The following is a 19216-nucleotide window of genomic DNA, read 5'->3' as shown; positions in this document are numbered from 1 at the left end:
AAAAATGGTGCATGATGAAGTATTTAGGATGGAGAGATGTTTTTTTTTTTTTTTTTTTCTAAGAAATATTCAAGAACATTAAAGGTTTTATTTAAATCGATTTGAGCCTGAATTGTCATTGTGCTGAAAACATCAAAATGAAAGTTTTGTTGCACAAGTAAAATATATAAATTTGAATATAATCTTTATTTTTAAAAGAAATATTAAATTTTGTGCTAAAATTAATATCTTACTGTTAGAAGGAAAGAGAATAATTTTTATTTATCTTGCACTTTATTCTTGCTTTTTGTTATTAATATATACTATATTTATCATCATATCTTACTACTTATAAATAGGTACAAAATGATGCACCACTTTATTTTATAAGAACTTAAAAAAGTCATGCATTCTATTCACTGAGGAATGCAAATCAGTTTTCTTCCATGCTTTTTTTACAACTTGATGTTCTATATAAAAGTTTTTTGATTGTTAAAGTTTTAATTGTATGATTATGCATATACAGGATATACATTTACAATCATGGATGTGAAACACAAATTACAGAGCATCATTCTAAATGTCAATTTATTCTTCATATTTTGCTATTTCTGATATAAGTAGAAATTTAAAAGTTGATGCAATTATAGGTGTAATTATTCCATAGCATGTCTTTAAGAGACATCTGATTTGGTAATCAAAAATTTATATTAAAATGTGTTATATGTTTATAATTTTGCATTTTTTTTATAAAAGATTAAAATTCTTTTCAAAAAAATAAAGGAATAATGTTTTAATGCCCTTGAATGGAATTTATTGACAAATTGCAATTGTTCATATAATGGTGTCAAATAAAAAATAACCAAAAATATCTTATAAAAATGTCATTTATGATCTCATCTTTTTTTGGAAGTATAAAATTTTTTTAAAAATATGACTTTAAAAAATGAATTTTATTTGAAATTTTGTGAATATTTTAAATTACTTTTACTTATAAATAGGTAATTCTTACAAACTTTTCAGAAAAGTTATTCATTTCGATATTAAGTTTGCTGATGTTTATTGTTTTAAAATTTTATTTAATCCGTTTCTACAGTTTATTTAAATATTAAGGAAAATATCTCCATTTTGTATTTAATAAAAATTGCTTTAAACTGAAATATCAATCAATACTACATGAATCTTTAAAAAATTTTGAAATTCTTTATTTTCACATTTGTAGGAAATAAATGTAAATGATATTTTGCATCCAAAAACAGTAATACTAAATGCATTATCTAATAATGTTTTAACACCAAAAATTTTTATTCTGTATATGATATTATAATAATTACAATTACAGCAGATTTATTTTATAAAATTTGAGCATTATGTAAGAAATATTGAGCACATAGATAAATATCAATAAGTTTAAATGAACACAAATTACCTATTTCTTGTTGTAGAGTATGGAGTTTGTTATACATTAATTATAAAGAAAAAACAATTTGATCAGCATGTTATGAATGGAACTGTTTCATTTTACAAGGAATTTATTAGGAAATAAAAACTTCTTTTTTCAGTAATTTCTTGTCTTCTGTAAGTGACATTACATGAGTCGACGACTGAAAATTCCAGCTTATCACAAGGAGAGAGACTATCGTCCACATTTAAATGCAAAAAGTATTAACATGGATTTTCTATTGTTAAAATATAATGGCAATAGAAAGCTTTTTTTAAACTTTGGTTTCACATTTTTTGTCATTTCTTTTTATATATATTCTTATAACAACTTGAAAAATGAAATTTGATTCATGAAGTGCATGATCGGTTAAATAAATGCTGTCTACATTTTGAAATTTATGAAAACATCCCTGAATGTAGTCTTTTAAAGATAAAAAAAAGAAAAATTATTCAATGGAAAAACTTCTCATGGAAATGAGCTAAAATTTTTCATGCCTCTATAAAATGATTTTGTCCTTTATTTTATGCCCAAAAACTTTTAATTTTGAAATTTTTTTGCATTTTAAAAATTATGTTTTTAATGTTAAGTATGTGTATAAAAAAAGCTTAAAGTACCATATATTTTCATAGCAAAAAGAATTGAGATTAATAATTAGATTATTTAAGTTTTATTTTAACTTTTAAAGGTCAAAATTTTGGTAGATCATAATTTCTAAATGAATAAACCTAGACATATGAAATTTGGTTTGTTGAGAACTTTTGATGCAGCTGTGAAAAATGGATATTGCCATTGGAAATTTCAATTCCTATAAGGTACATTTGATTCCTTTTGAACGATAACTTTTTTGTCATTGGTGAATGGTGCTGTAATAAAATTGGGTGACACTTTGTTGTATACACTACAAACGTTTTTAGCAGAGACTCAAGTGGCATTTAATCCTGTTTATCAATGCCCTCTATACCCTTATTAGGCTCATGCATGTATGATTGTTTTATAATATTTAAAGCATCATGACCTTCCTGTATTGTTTTCTTTAACTCGTCCATTTCTTTCCTTTTCCTTTGTGTTTTTCAAATCAGTATTTGAATGTTTTATGTTAAATAGCTTTGCTCTCTTTCCATTTTAACATCAATAGAAATAAGTGACCAGCATACTAATAATAAACTTCAGTTATATGGATTTGGTTTCTAATTATTTTTTTTTTAAATTTATATATTGTCTCAATTCATTGCAAGTGTGACTCAATTGTATTCAGTGGATTAATGAGTATCATTTTTTGAATACGTATACATATATTTTTATGAGCTTTTATGCTAATATTTTGTCATCAGTTTGAATGAGATAATTCATCTTAAAATATTAATTTTTCAGAAACTATGTGGCAAGGTGCTTTGATAAATGTGAAACTAACATTGACAAGGATCAAGTTGAATTAATATTAAAAGGAAAATTAATGAAAGCTAATAATGATGGAACTTTAAGAACTAGAGATTGGGACAGTGAACCTTTACCAAGGTATTGGATTAATTTTTTATTCATTCACACAAATTTAGTTCCTTAATCATATTAAAAAGAAAATCATTCAAAAAGTGATTGGAACATTCTATAGTTCTTATATATTTATTAGACAAAATTCTGCAAGACAGTAAATAAATGCATATATATATGTTTAAATTTTTTTATATTTTAATTATTAAAAATTATTTCTAATATTTAGAACCAAAAAGAAAATGTAATTTGAATTTGCCTTTCGAATCTTTTCATAACATGTAGTATTTTGAGGGTAATGTTATAATTGTTCTTTACTTAAAACGCTTTAGCAAATTATCACCCGAGATTTAAGTAGTTTATTTTTAATTTTTGTGTATCATTTATATTGCTATAGCTGATTTAGACTATTTCTAGCTATATGTAACTCAGTAAAGAATATTGTTTTTAAAAAGGCCCTTGAATCTTATTATCAATTTATAGAAAATAAATGTTATGTTTTCTTTTTTTGACTGTTAAATTGCAATATGACAATGTAAATTATGACATTGAAAGTAGTAATTTCAAATGTTGTATGAACTTTGACTAATTACATTTCTTGCTGGAATCCTGAATCTCATTTGTTATTACACTTAAACGCTTAAATATATTTTTTTTAAAAAAAACTGCTATTATTATTGCATCTGATTCCCTCTTTGAATTGTAGCACTAATTGGGTCATTATTTTTACAGCACTCATAGTGACAGGTTAAAACAAGAACAACTACAACAGCAGCAGCAGCAACAACAACAACAACATAATCAATCTGTATATCAGAAGCTTCAAAATAATTTAAAGAATCAAGACAAAAAAATGTCTACTCCTAATTCAAGAAATTTTCAAAACAAATCTAGAATCAACTCTTATCATTCCAGATCCAGGTATGCAAAAGATATTTTAATGATAACTTTCTGTGTTCCTTCCTTCAAACCTGCATCATTCATTTTTTATTTTGATTAGTAAATATGTAAAATCTGTAATGAAAATAATCACGAATATTATTAAAAAGTGACATAATCCTACAAAACAATAAATAAGTTAATTGACATAAAATGTGAGTATCATTCATTATTGTTATCAATATATTGGTTTATAATACTCCACTTATTCTGATAAATGACATTTATTTCAAGAAAATATGTTGCAGAATAAATAAATTAAAAAAAAAAATAGGCCTAAAAATAAACCAAGAAAAAATGTGGATCTAGTAAAACAGATAATGCTAGTTCTTGGAGAGGGGTTCAAAGAAAAACATTTGTAGTAACTTGCTATAGGGATATAACTTGAAAAAGATTGCATTCTGAAATATTAATGCCAAAGAAAGGAAAACTTAATGTTCTCCGACAACAGATTTTGTTAACAATGAAATAACAAATTTAGAATATCCATGTTGTTATGGCTTAGATGTACTGTTTTCATATGATACGTAGATTATAGTATCATTAATTTAACTTAAGAATTGTATTCTAGTTTTATATGGTACTGAACAATATTCTAATTTGTTTTCAGGTCTCGTTCAAGATCTTACTCTAGATCCAGATCAAGGTCACGAACTCCTCCTAAAAAAACCTTCCGTAGACGAAAATATTCTAGGTATCGTTATGTCTCTCTTTCTATGTGTGTTCTTTATTCTGTTTAATGAAAATTATTTTTTAAATTTAGTTGATAGACTTTTTTTTACTACTCTCTTGGAATTTTAAATTTATTTTGCAACATAATTGCACATTTTTAATTTGTGTGCAATAGCTTAATAATATACCAGTAAAATATATTAATATTCTTTTTAATCATGTAATTTTCTGTTTCCATCGTGAATTTGTGCATAATAAACATTTGACATGTATATATAAAATTAGATGATAGAAATGCCTGAGGTTAAATCCTTTTCATGTTTAACTTTTCAAAAATAATTACTTTTATTTCAAATATTGTAACATACAAAAGCCTTTTATTTTCTAAAATGATTTTGTAAGCCTGAATAACTGATTTACTTCAAAAGCTACTAATATTTTTTATATTAGTACTGCAATATATGTTCAGAAATTTTGGTAATGTTAAGAAAGGTTTAAACTACATTCTCAGGTAAATATAATTCATTTTTCATTAATGAAAATAAATTAATAGTTTCCTCATACAGATTATTAATCTGCTTTTAAAATCTCTTGGAATTTTGTTCATTAGCTCTGCAGCAACCCTACATATATTTTCTTGTTTCTTTGCTCAAAAAAATTTACTTGTTTAACCTTTGTTTGAATTTCGATTGTTCAACTTGTTTATTTAGACATCATTATATCACATGAAACTAATAAATTTTGGAAGTAAATATATGTTAAAATTTTAAAAATTAATGAAAAAAGTGTTGTTTAATTGGTCAAAATTTTATAGTTGCCCAACTCAATCAAGCCTATATATTTCTCTGCCTCAAAATCATCAGCATTAAATTAGAAAATAATGATAATAACATTGTTGTTGAAGAGATAAAATTTTATATTTTAAGTTGGTATAATTTTTAGTGAAGTTACTGTTGAAAATTGTGTGATGTCTTAATAAAAAATGTGCAAAATTTGGTTGAATTCTGACCCTATACTTAGAGATGTGAAATGTACGTATTTACATAGCCACAATTACTTTTATTTTACTAAGATGAGCATTTTAAACAAATGGAAATGTGGAAAAAAAAAAAAAAATTAAGAAAAGAATATGAAATAGCAATTAGTTGCTATTTTACAAAATTTAGAAATGTTCCAACTTTAAAAAATAAAATTTTTAGCATGCTAATATTTCTAGATTCATATAACAGACAGTACTGATAAAAACATTCATTGATACATTTACAGTTTTCTTTTTTGAGAGTTGTGAATCTGGTATTTTCCATTAAAAGCTCTTATTTAGATTAAAATTTATGAATGCTGCATTCTATTAATGAATATGCATGTCTTGATTTCATTAGTTACTTTTTGATTTAAATTGATTTCTATTGAGGCAGGGACTTGGAAATATGTTTGTCTAACTTTTATGAATTAATATCGTGAACAGTTTGACTTTTTTTAAAGGGGAAATGTTACTTAAATTTTATAGAGATTTTCATGACATCTTCGAATTCTCTAACAAATATGTTCCAGTTTTAGCTACTAGTAGTAATTTGTAAACATTATTTAAATTAGAAGAGAAACAGTTTGTCTATGTTTAAAATATTTTTGTTAAATATTGTTATTTTCTTTTTATTTTAGTTCTTCAGAATCCAGTGGAGACAGTAGAGGTTCAAAGAAAATTTTTTCTAGTGTAGTTAGTCCTGACACACGTTCTGCTAAGAGTACACCAAACAGTTCAAAAAACAAGAAGAAAAGGAAGAAGGGAAAGCAGTATGTATAAAAGATTATATTTTTAAAAATAGCATTTTTAAATGTTAGTGGAATTTAAATTCTGCTTCCTTTCTAATAGGCCTTTTACTGTTGAGCCTGAGTTCTGTACTGATGAGCGATTGATGAAGCGTGCTGCACGTTTTGAAACAAAGAATGGGAAAAGTCCTAAAGCTAATATTTTATTCACAATATCTAATACCCCATCATTTGTGAGTATAATTGTTGGGCATATATTATTGAATACTTATCTAAATTTTTCTTCTTTCATGTTAAATAGTTCAGTAGAGGAAAATTACTTCAAATTAATGCACACTAACTCATTTTAAAGTCATTATTTATATTTATATATATATATATATATATATATATATATATATAATCTGTTACATATATTCCAATTCCAAATTTGCATAATTATTTTGATTGACAGGATATATATGTTCCTGACAAATAATAGGATGTAGTGTATTTGTGCATCAGACTGATATTTATTACTATAGTTCCTTTGTCTATGTGTGTGTATATGCTTGTTCACACAGGGATATAAAATAAATCATTATTCAAATAATCTCTCAGTATTAAATTTTAGTTATAATTTACTGTAGGTTATTCTTCTTTTGCCTGGCTGTTTAGAAATAGCATTCTTTCTGTTTAAATTGTATAGACACTGGAATTTAAAGGAATTGGGAAAAAAACTGAATTTGTAGGTGATTGTTAAAAAAAAAAACAGCTCTAAATAATCAAATTATCCCTTAAAGTTCATCTGGAGATTTAATTTTATCAAACAAACTAGTATTAAAGAAAGAATAAAAAACAGCTATTAAAGATTAAATTTTCATGTAAATTTTATGTAAGCTTATTTCATCTGTTTCCTTTAAATCAAAGAAGTGATCACAATTTTAAATTATTTTGATGGGGGTGGATTTATTACCATCATTGATGTGTAGTACCTGCAGGGAACTCGAAGCCCTAGAGTACTTCTTGTTTACTTGTCCAAAAGTGAAATAGCACAGAACCAAATTTGTGCAAAACTAGGAACTGTCTTTAGAGTGAATCTTTGATAAATCTTTAATGAGGGGAGGTCAACATTGTTGATTTTTAATTTCTCATGTCCATAGTAAAAAAAAAAGAGTAATTGTCAAAAAGTTCATACTCGAGATTTTAACAAATCCTGTCATTTCAGACCTCCTTGAGTTTGAAAAACACATTTTAGGGAAATGTCCATCTGTCTGTGACAAAGATAACTCAAAAACACTTTGGGCTAGCCAGTTGAAATTTGGTCTACTCTCTTTACACCAATTTTGCAAGTTTCTATCAAATTTTGTATAAAATTCATCCAGAGGAAGTCTGTAGGACCATTTATTCGAATATAAGTTAACATGATAATTACAAAATGAAGAGAACTAAATAGATAAAATTTGATACACAGATTTAGCATCTGTAGTGTAGGCGCTTGCGAAATGTTGAGCTAAATCCAACTGCAGGTTGCTTATCTGTTGGTCTGTACTTTCAGAAACATGTAAACACTATAATTGAAAATCACAGTGACTTAAGTGTATCGGATTTGGTATGGTTGACTATAAGTGCAGTTTTGTTTGAAATTTTTGATTCAATCAGTTGGGGAAATTGTGTCTAAAACTCAAATTTGATTTTTGGATACTATTAACATGCCAAAGAGATTCAATAGATTCAGTAAAAAAAGATAAATTTATACCTTTCTTAATTATTGTATACCAATGCCATGTAAGGCATTCTCTGGCAAGACACATATATTAGAGAATATGCAAGAAAGCTTTGGGAAGACCACTCCTGCTGATTTAAAATATTAAGCATTCCAATGTCCTCTTAAAAATCTTTATTCTTTTTAAAATATATTTATTTATTATTTTTTTTTTTTTTTTTTAAGAAAAGAAATGGAAAGCATATATATATATGTGAAATATCATAATTCCACTATCAAATCTTCATATTCTTTCTTCATTCGTAACTTACAGTAGCCAAAGATTTTTTTAGATACTTTGTCTTCCTTTATTAGTTAAGTTTAAGCTTTAATTCAATTATTATTAAGTCATTTAAGAAAAATTTAATCATGATAGTTTCCAGTGGGATTTTGCTGAATTAAATTCTTAGAAAATGGAACTAAGCCATTTGTTTTCCAACATTGCATTTTGTATAAAACATCCCACTAAGAGTAAAATATGCAGTATAACATATATACATGAGAAATCATTACAATTTTAATATTCCAACTTATTTATTTGCTACTGAATTCCCAATTAAAAAATTCTTTTCTATAATGTTTTAATATGTATTTAATTCTAAATTTGTTGCAATTGTTTATTAACTAAAATATTTCTGGAATAGTGATTTTTTCCAAAATATTTATTAATGTCTGTGTGCCATTTATCTGTAATGTGTTTACATTAATGTTTAGAATTTAGAACTTTACTGAAGTTTCTTTCTTCTAATTAACTATTTAACTAAATGTTCTGAAAAGAAATAGGAAGAGGGATATTTTTATCAGTTGTATGTTTGTATTAACTCCGATACCAATATTGGGTGGGGGGGGGGTTTAAATGCTTTTAACAGCTTATGGCAACAGTTTTGCAGTCCAATTTTCCATGGAAGTATATGCAATAATTAAAAATTTATTGTTTTGTAAACTGCATTTCATTTGTAAATAATTTTGAAATTGATTAGCCGAGAAGAATCTTTTGTTACTTATTGTTTCTACTTTGTGTTGTAGACAATTGATGAAAATGATAATGAAATGGAATGGTATTCAGATGCTGTAATTGGAACATGTCAAGACTTAGAAAAACCTTTTTTACGACTTACAGGTGTAAGTAAACCTTTTAAAATATATTAATGATTTCATTCATTTTTTCATTTGAAATTTAGGTTTTTAAATTATGAAATACAATTATAATGGACAATCTCGTTTTTACAGGCAGTTGATCCTACTGGTGTTCGTCCAGAAGATGTATTAGTAAAATCCTTAGCAATGGTAAAGAAGCATTGGATTGAAAATCAGGATTACCATTTTGCTTGTGAACAACTTAAATCTATTAGGCAAGACCTTGTTGTAAGTGTGCCTGAATTTGCTAAAATTTTCATTTTGTTTAATTTCCGTTTGATAGATTTAATTGAAATAGCAAAGAAATTGGTAAATTTTGTTCCCTTTATTTCAAAAAGTGGAATTCAATTTTAATAGGTAAAAGGAGGAGAAAAAATTACAAATGTCTTATTGGAGCTTTCTATACGTTAAATATGTATATTATCTATCCTTTCTATCAAGTTTTAAATAATTCCTATTTGTTTTGACTGTCAGTTTTCTTTTTTACTGAAAATCATTCAAACCTCCATTTCTGAGAATTGATATATTTACTAAACTAAACTTAATATGTCATGTAAATTGGAATTGTCCCTGTTTGGTTTTTGATATTGCTTAATTCTTTGTATATACTGTTTCATGTTAATGGTCATTGATTAATTATGAAAGTAACATTAATAGTTACACTAAATATAAAAATTTCAGTTTATTAACTGTGTAAATATAATGAATGTTTCAAGGTCACATTTTCTACATCACCACCCTTGCAACAATGCACCAAACAGCAGCACTGCACACAACCATTAAGCAGTTTTGATAGCTTTCTGCTTTTGGTGTGTTCGTTATAATTTGCTCTCTTATTATTTATTCTCCATTATAATTTAAATCATTTTCATAAAATAATGCTTAAGTGTTTTAAGTTCTACTATCATGTATAGTCCTGATGTCAGGAAACAATCAAAGATGGTTGTTTACAAGGTGTACAGTTTCTTGAAAGAGCTGGTGTTATCTAAATTGAGTACTACAGTAAGATCATTGTTTTTACTTGTGCAGAAAGTATCTATTAAAATATGTGGTGCTTCCTGTACAGTGAATTTGTGTAGAGTCTATGACAGCAAGTGCTGAAGTTCTAAACAGTATTACAGTTTTTGAATCACCTGAGGGGGGAAGGGAAAAATACATGAACAAGATCTATTACAATGTAGCTTGTATGATTTTGACTAAAGCATTATACACCAAACTGTCCTAGAATTTAATAACAAAGGTGAATATCCAAAAGTGGTAAAATTAAGAATTGGCTTAGTAGAAAAAAATAATTTTGGGGAGTCAACAAAATTGTGAGTAATTTTGACAATTTTGGGATTATCTTACAACAAGTAATGATAGGTGCAGATTTTTAATAAAATGAAACAATATTGTTTCTTGTATGAGATTTTTGGAAGAAAAAAAATGCAAAGTATGAGAAATGTTTTTTTATATCAGGCCAGTGAGATTCGATAAAACTTGGTTAAATGTTAAATATTTACCTAAATTTATTTAACCAAGTTCAACTCACCAAGGAGATAGAAGTTCTCCTGCAGAAAGGATCTAGATTGATCCTTTGTTATACCAGATATGCTGATCAAGGTGTTATTCCATTTATACAAATAGTGTTTCTTTCTAAAACTACAATTGACTGTTGCAGGGCAGTGAAATTTTTAAAGAGCAGTTTCTTCATTCACTAAGAGGATTGAACAAACAATCCTTCATTGTTGTAGACAATGCAAGCTACCATTCTGCATATGCAGAAAAAATTTGCTGTACAAAGGGGGGGGAGCTAACATTGTGGCATAAAAACCAGACCAGAATTACTGAACATTGTAAAAGGATTACAAAGCAAAATCGCAGTATATTAGCTTGATTAGATAGCATACAAAGTGGAATGTGAGAACATTCCTTCTTCCCATATCACTGTCAATACAATGCAATAAAACTTGTATGGGTATAGTAGGTGAAAGGTGATGTTGTAAATAAAAATAAAACTTTCAAATTTAAAGATGTTAGGAAATTGCCTATTGAAGTGCTGTTTACATAATAGTGGACAACTGGAAAAACTGTAAAACATGCAAATTTATAAGAAAACTGCACTAAATCTGATATTAGAGATGCTGCTATCGAAAGAGTTGTGATCAAATTAGAAGATGACAATGAAACTAAAGATGAAGTTGAGAACTTTTAAAATAGGAATTTTTATGCCTATAATCTTTTATTTATTTATTTTTCAAAATGAAACTTTAATTAATATAAAAACTTACTCAAAAATTGTGTGTGTCTGGAATCATTAAAAAACATGTATGCTATTAAAATTGTAAATTTATTTAAAGTGACATTTATCTTTATTAAATGTTCTTAAAAATTTGAGATCTTATTTTTGTGTCAAAGACTTAATTATTTTAGCAAATAATTAATATTTAATAAAAATTTGTAAATAGTTATTTTTTTTAAAAAAAAATTGGCAAAAACTAGATTTAATATACAAAACCAAGTAATTTTAATTATTCCACAGGATTTCAAAATGAAATTTCCATCAGTTGTTATATATTTACTGAAGAAACTCTTAAAATTTAATAATTAAATAAAATTGTTTGTTTGCACTGCCATTTTATTTTTTAGCAAAAAATCATCATGGCATCAGTGTATTTCAGTAACATATAGCAGACTTCTGTAGTCAGGGGTCTTTGTCCTCAGGAACTACTACACAAAACCCGGCTTAAATCGCTGACTTCGTCAGTGGGCTTGTTTATGACTGCCATAAGTAACAACAAAAGATAATAGTGATTCAAATAGTAACCAGAGTATCCGAATTTTTGTTTCTTATTTTAACTCAAAGCGCATTGGTTTGGAGGAGAAAGTAAATAATGGTAATGGAGAAGGGGAAACTGTGGAGAGTTGGAAAATCCTGTGATATTGAGATTTCTATTCTATTTATGCAATCTTTCAGAGATTGAAAAATGATTTTTAACAATAACAATTACTCTGTTTTATTTTTCTTTAATTGATAATATGTATTTTATGATCTACAAACATTCATAATCTCATTAGTGTTTTCTTAAACTTATATCTATATGTAGTCTTAATTGTTAAACTAGTGCCATTAAGTTAAAGAAGCAAATTTTTGAAAGAATTTTTTAAATTATATTATTAATATAAATGCATACTATGTTGTAAACCTGAAACAAGCCTGGCAATAAGATTACATAAATGTTATTTTAATGTCTAATTGTTTGATGAAATCGAATTGGGGTATGTGTGGTGTAATAACTATATAAATTCAGTTTCACTTAAAAAGAATTCTCTCATATTAAACACTACCCTATTTTTTTAAAAAAGCAAGTCAATGGGAGGTTTAACTGTTGATGAGTGATTGTTGATAATTCTATTATAGAAGACTAATATATGTAACAACTGTGAACCTAAAAATTGCCTTTCTTTAGACTTTGGTGTGTCTTATGGCATGTGAAGTTAATTATATAATTCAAAAGAAAATTGCACTTCATATGGTTGTATAAAATATCTGTCAAGTTATGTGTTTCTAAATTTACACAATTGTTTTTAAAGAGGATTTATTTATTTTAGGTTCAATGCATACGGAATAAATTTACTGTGCAGGTTTATGAAACACATGCAAGAATAGCCTTGGAAAAGGTATTGAAAATATTTTTGTCAATGTATGCTTGATACAAACAAAATGTTTTACATCTTTGTCTGCATAAGATTTTTTATTTAATAGTTTTAAATATTATAGGGAGACCACACTGAATTTAATCAATGTCAATCACAATTGAAAGTTTTGTATGAAGAGGTCAAAGAAGGAAACAGGCTAGAATTCACTGGATACCACATATTATATACCATATTTGCTGAAAATGATATAGGTAATTATCTTTTATTTATTTTGAAGTACAGTAAAACCTCGCTGAATGAGCACCTCGTATAATGAACAAAATGAAATGTAGTCGAAATACTGATGTTTTACATAATGAGTGGTGTTTAGACACTGTGACTTCACATGCAGGATTAATCTGTAATTGAGTGTAAAAGGAAGATTTTTTCCATTATATCTATTGAAAAAGTCTAGGCTTTATATCATTGTTGAATGTGACTCAGAAATGTTTGGGCAGGTGTTGTAGAGCTTTAATTAATGAGATTGTATCTGACTAAGATTATGGAGTTAGAGATGGATAGCAATGACATTGATGAACTAGTGCAGGAACGTACACAGAATTACTGAAGAATGTGTGGAGCTGTGTTCTGTGTCGCTACAAAAGCAGCAACGAAAATTTAGTCAGAAGAGGGGGAAATAATACTCGACAGAAACAACTAACTTCCAGCAAAATAAGGGAAATAATGAAAGTATTGCATCATATGTTGAGAAGCATCACCCTAATAAGGCAGTAGCTATATGCGCAACAAATTCATTGAAGATAATGCTGTTTCATTTTTATTATTTTGAACCATAGTGAAAGCAAGTGTATTTAGACAAATTTCTTGTAATAAAAAAACATTTATAATAATTATAAATTTTTTGAGTATTTTTTTTTTCGGAATGAAACACATTTTTCTATTTAACTTGGATGAATAGTTAATAATAGGGAATAATCAGCTTACTAAATGTTTCGAATTGAAAGATTCAGGAACGGACTCGTTGAGTGAGGTTCTGCTGTGCTACATGATAAGATTGGTAATGAGCAATGGTTTATTTCTAATGTTAAATTTCAAATATCATTAAAATATTTAGAATTGACCATTCTGATGTACAATTTGCTTTATATGAAATAATACGAATTATCAAAAAAAAATTTAATTGTAATTATGAGTTAATAATTTTGATAAACACTATTTTAGTTGGGTCTTTTTATCTCAGTACTTCAGATTATTCTAGGCATTACATATTTTCCATTTATATTTGTTAAAAATTACTTGTTATTGTTAAAATGTCAATTCTATCAACATTTATTTAAATACTCTTTATGAACACATTTCAATTGCCTTTTTAATGTTAAGGTAATAAGGATGTCAATTTTTTTTCCCCTCCCCATTTTCAGTTATATGCACTTGCTACTATTTTTTTCATTTTTTACTAGCAAAATTAAAGAAATCCGAGTTCTTTTTATTGTCCTTAACGAAAAGTGGTGCTTTCATGCCAAGCGTTATAAAATATCTAATTTTGTGATTTGAAATTATGTGAGTGAACAGCAGGAGCAGGAATTCGTTTAGTGCTAAAATTGATATACATATTATTTATGTTAAATAGTGTAAAACAGTTGGTGAAATAAATGAAATTGTTAATATTATGGTTATATTTTATTTTCTATAAAACATATCAGATTTGAGTTTGTTATTTTATCTCAATTTTTACTTCAAATTCTGTGTAGTATATGCAGTTGTGTTATTAAATATTTAGACAAAATTATGTTTAAAATCATTTTTCTTCTCTTTTCTTCCAGAGTTGAAATATATACTTGCAGATCTGAAAAATGATGACAAACAAGATGAGGTGGTATCTCATGCTTTAAAACTTGCTAAAGCATGTTCAAGTAATAATTATTCTAGGTTTTTTAAGCTATATTTATCAGCTCCTAAGATGTCATCTTTTATAATTGACTGGTTTATAGAAGGCATTAGAAAAGCTGCTCTTAAGGCCTTTATCAAGTCGTACGTATTTCTTTTATTTTTTTATGTTATCATTTTATTGGTAAGTATTTGTAAAAAAAAGCTTAATTTTAGAGGTTTTCATGTCCCTTATTTTAATTTTTTTCCCTTCTCTATCTATCATTCTTGAACTTTGAGGAATTTTTAAAAATATTAATGAAGTTAATAATTCATTAATATTAATATTAATTTGCAAGGTCTGATTTTATGTTGCTAAATGAGTATAATGATTATTTTACTCATGTAATTATTACGTTGATATAAATGCTTATTTAAATGCTGCTCTTTTTCTAGATTTTTTCCCTGATTGTGATTGTTGAAAATTTTTATTTCATTTTACTCTAAAATAGCTCAAAATATTGTATTGGTATATTTGAATGTTATACAAAATTTTGTATTGTTTGACTAATTAGAAAATATTCCATCTAAAATTTTGATTTCAGGTAGATTTTTTTTTTTTTTAAATATTCTAATGTGAATATTAAGTGGTAATAGCATTTTTTATGTTAATATTTTAATTCCAAAAAAGTTAATTTTGCATGAAAATTTGAGACTTTTTGAGTGATGTTTTATTTATCTGCTTGAAGCCTTTTGAGAAACATGCCAAGCCAACTTACAATCCCTATTGAAAATAGAATTATTTTGATGGATTAAATTAGACATTAGAAAATAAAAAGTGCTTTCTCCCAAAACCATATTGGATCTAAAGAGATTTAAATTTTTTTGTTTGCATGATGAAGCATTTTGAGAATCCTATTGGGCCAATCTACAATTGGAATTGGAATAGGAAATGTTTTGTTGGACTAAATTAAGCATTATTAGAAAGTAAAAAAGGCTTTCTTCCAAAATGTATTAGAATTAAAAAGATTCAGCTCCTCTGAACTTGATAGAAATGCTTGTCTAATGCTTCAATTTCAGTTTTCATAAATTATTATTACATTGTTTATCTTTTTCATTGACTCATTAAAACACATTGTTCAATCATTAACGGTTGCAATTAACAGATTATGATAATTTTACGCTATCAAATTAAAATTGTTTGTCATTTAAAAAAGATTTAAGGAATTAAAAATTTATTCTGACATATTTAATAAATGTTAAATAATTCATTGTAGCCTCTTCATTTTGCTAAAATTAAAATGCTAATTCATTGTATTCTGTGTTTGTGTTGCTAATGTTATTGGTTTACATTCCTATTTAATCAAATACTAATAATTTATTATGGAGTTTTTTCATTGGGTTTTTCAAATCAATTGAAATCTTTTTTTATTATATGAACATTCTCTTAACCTTAGAACTAAAAGAGATTGTGGTCATAAGGTAGAAATTTCATAATTACTTATGTAATGGGCGTTTGAAATAATATCTAAAAATTTCAAATAAATTCTTTAATGCTTAGGAGCTAAATTGCACTAGGTTCCTAGAATTCAGTAGTGATGATGCAAATGGATTTTATAGATGTCATTTATATTTGAAAATTTCAAAGTTGATAAAAATGAATAAACAGTTTATATACTTGGTTAGTCAAGGCTTTTAATATGACATTTTTTGTTATTATTTGCATATTATATAAGAATTAGTGATAATTTGTGTCATATGTAGAAACATATAATTCATTAGCAACCTTTAAAAAGTTACATATAAAAAAGTGCTTGGTATTATCTTTATAATTTAACAAAATAAAATAGTCATAAGCAATCTATGTAGTTATTTCGCTTTTTTAGTATTGAAATTTTGGAGTAAGTATTTTATATTAATATAAGTTATCATTAATAGAATTTATTCCTTAATTATCAAATTTTAATTTTCTTGAGCTATTTCTTTGCATAACATATGTTAATATGCACTGTTATACTGTTTCCTTAGATTTCGTCCAAACATACCGATTTCGTATATTCAAAGTGCCTTAGCATTTCCTTCTTCTGAGGAGTGTTTGGCATTTTTAACAAAGGCAAACGTAGTTTTTGCGGACACTGGGCTTATCAACTGCAAGGAATCCGTTGGTCCTTTGGCGAACTTCTAAAGCGACTTCCTCTTACCATCGATTGCAGCATCCTTGCTTTGTCATTCAGAGTGAAAATGAGGCTGATTGTTAGCAGATATCCTTTTTCATCGACAATAGAATATAAAAATTAGTTTTGGAAGAAAAAAAAAGTTTGTTAATACTGAGAGAAAATAATTAACCCGAAGATGCAGTGACTTTATACAGTATATTATTTCAGAAGTTGCCTGTCATTCGTAATCTACTGCTGTAATAGGAGATTTAGTCAAGGAAATAAAAAGTATTGCTTTATGGTGTTTCAAGGATAAGTATATCAATATGTCTGGTGTTAAAGAAGAAACTTCAAATATGAAGATTGTTTTATTGTAGATCTAATTAAGAGCATTTTTGGAGTATATACGAGTCTGAGAAATCCGTGGAGTTCAAAAAGAAACATCAAATATGAAGATTGTTCTATTGTAAATCTAATGAAGAGCATATTTGGAGTACACACGAGTCTGAGAAGATGCAAGTACAATGTCAGAAGATGATTACAAGTGAGGAAGAGGAAAAGGTGTTTTCTTTTAATCATGTAAAAGCTCAGGAGAATAATGCCCATTGGCTAAAATTCAAGATGTTTCACTTTATAGGGACTTGATGAGAATTCCTAAATGTAGATGGTGAGAGTTTAAAAGCCTGCAAGTTTCGCTTATTATCGCGAAGAAAAATTATTTGAAGAAGGTAAGAAGAGCCTATTTTTAAATTTGCCACTTACGATGGTCCTGGATCCTCAACTACAGTTATCAAAAGTTAGGTCATGTTCTTTCATATTTATAGGGGAAATAATCGTTTTATTTGATGAAATTCCTTTCTCGTTTTGCTTTCAAAGAAAGAAAGAATGATTGACTGTTTTCTCATACCTTCAATGCGAGAAGCTGTTCCAAGAGTTGAGTTTACTGGTCTGCAGAAAGAAGTTGAATAAAAATTATGTTCCAGCACTATAGTGCACAAACTGTTTTGTGAAGTTTTATTGAACTTGATAAGTAATAGGATAGAAAGGGAAGTCTGCTCTCATTATCAGCTTCAAGTTTTGATTTATTTCTCTTCATTCAAATGACATGGCAAGGGTGTTGTAATTTTATACTTGGTGGCAGAATTTTTACATCAAGGCCCCAAAGAGATTCAAGCAGCTCATAATCCTTCCTTCTTAGTTTTATTTTGTTTTACTTTTTCTTTATTTTTTGCAGTAGGATTATACTTGTCTTTTGATGAAAATGATTAGAAAAGAAGTACTTCCAGTTTGCATCCAATTTTTATTTGGTAGGCAGTCTTCACCTCTGCTAGTTTCGAATTACCTCTCGCCCTTTCTCATTTGTAGTGTTACTGAAACTACAGATTACTTTTGAACATTTTTAATGCGCATTTTTTTTCCCTTCAAACAATGATTTAAATTTTAAAAATTTCTGCAAAAATACACCTATTTATCCTAGTCATTTTTTTTTTTTTTTTAGTGCAGAAAAATGAGTTTTTTTATTTGTGTGATAATTATGAAATATATTCTCGTTGATACTTTTTTTTTCCTCATTATCTAAAGTGTTCAGTTTATTCTTATTAAAACATGTACTGTTAATCTATTTATAGATATGGAAAATTTCTGCGAATTCTTATATTTATCCTTTTTTTATCTTATAGAATAAGTAATAAGTAACATTTTTATTATTTTTTTGTCCTGTATCATATATAATCATTCATTTGTTAAATATATTTTGTAAATTAAGATGTAAAGTAATAGATATTTATTTTTCTTGTAAATAATGCTGAATATAATTATCATCATAACTGATTTCTGAAATATTCAATCATACTGGTGATATTTCTTAATTATGTAAATACCTATTTCAATCTTAGCTTACATTTATTATTTACTGCATGAATTTCATTCCATGTGTATAAAGATGTGTATATAAAAATTGTTACTGACTTTATTTTGGTGTCTTCTTATCAACAGTGAACATCACCAAAATATTTTAGTTCCTCACATATAACATCTCTTAAATTATTTTTAGAGATTTTAAAGAGGACCAAATCAATAATCACAATTAAATCTATCCTAAATAATATTTTATTTGGCACATTATCTCTGTGCAAAAAGTTTCTTTGTATTAAATAATTTATTCCAATATGAAATACTTCATATAAAGCATCATATATATTGAAAGTATACTGTTCTTATTTGGAATTATCAAAAATATTTAATATTTAGATTTTATAGAGACAGAACAAAAATATCTATTGTTCAGTTTCTTTCATGTGTAAAATTATTGAGACTGATGTAGTTAAAGTTAATTTTTTTTACCTTTTCAACATAATTATAAAAATAAAACTTTTTTTTTATATT

The 19216-nt window shown here is 26.6% G+C and overlaps 1 protein-coding gene across 1 annotated transcript in view; it reads left to right on the top strand.

Moving 5' to 3' along the window:
* LOC129983807 (leukocyte receptor cluster member 8 homolog) overlaps positions 1-18803 on the top strand; it is a 31144-nt gene extending 12341 nt beyond the window's left edge. The window contains exons 8-18 of the mRNA XM_056093446.1: positions 2795-2938; positions 3644-3832; positions 4461-4544; positions 6182-6313; positions 6393-6522; positions 9060-9155; positions 9264-9398; positions 12762-12830; positions 12931-13060; positions 14633-14840; positions 16704-18803. Coding sequence (XP_055949421.1) covers positions 2795-2938; positions 3644-3832; positions 4461-4544; positions 6182-6313; positions 6393-6522; positions 9060-9155; positions 9264-9398; positions 12762-12830; positions 12931-13060; positions 14633-14840; positions 16704-16860 — 1474 coding nt within the window. The 3' untranslated portion in view covers positions 16861-18803. The remainder of the gene's footprint in view (positions 1-2794; positions 2939-3643; positions 3833-4460; positions 4545-6181; positions 6314-6392; positions 6523-9059; positions 9156-9263; positions 9399-12761; positions 12831-12930; positions 13061-14632; positions 14841-16703) is intronic.
* Positions 18804-19216: the final 413 nt, after the last annotated feature.

Source organism: Argiope bruennichi, chromosome 9 (assembly GCF_947563725.1).
Source record: "Argiope bruennichi chromosome 9, qqArgBrue1.1, whole genome shotgun sequence".
NCBI classification, from domain to species: Eukaryota; Metazoa; Arthropoda; class Arachnida; order Araneae; family Araneidae; genus Argiope; species Argiope bruennichi.
The sequence above is the reverse complement of the archived record's forward strand: the minus strand, read 5'-3'. Positions and strand labels throughout refer to the sequence as shown.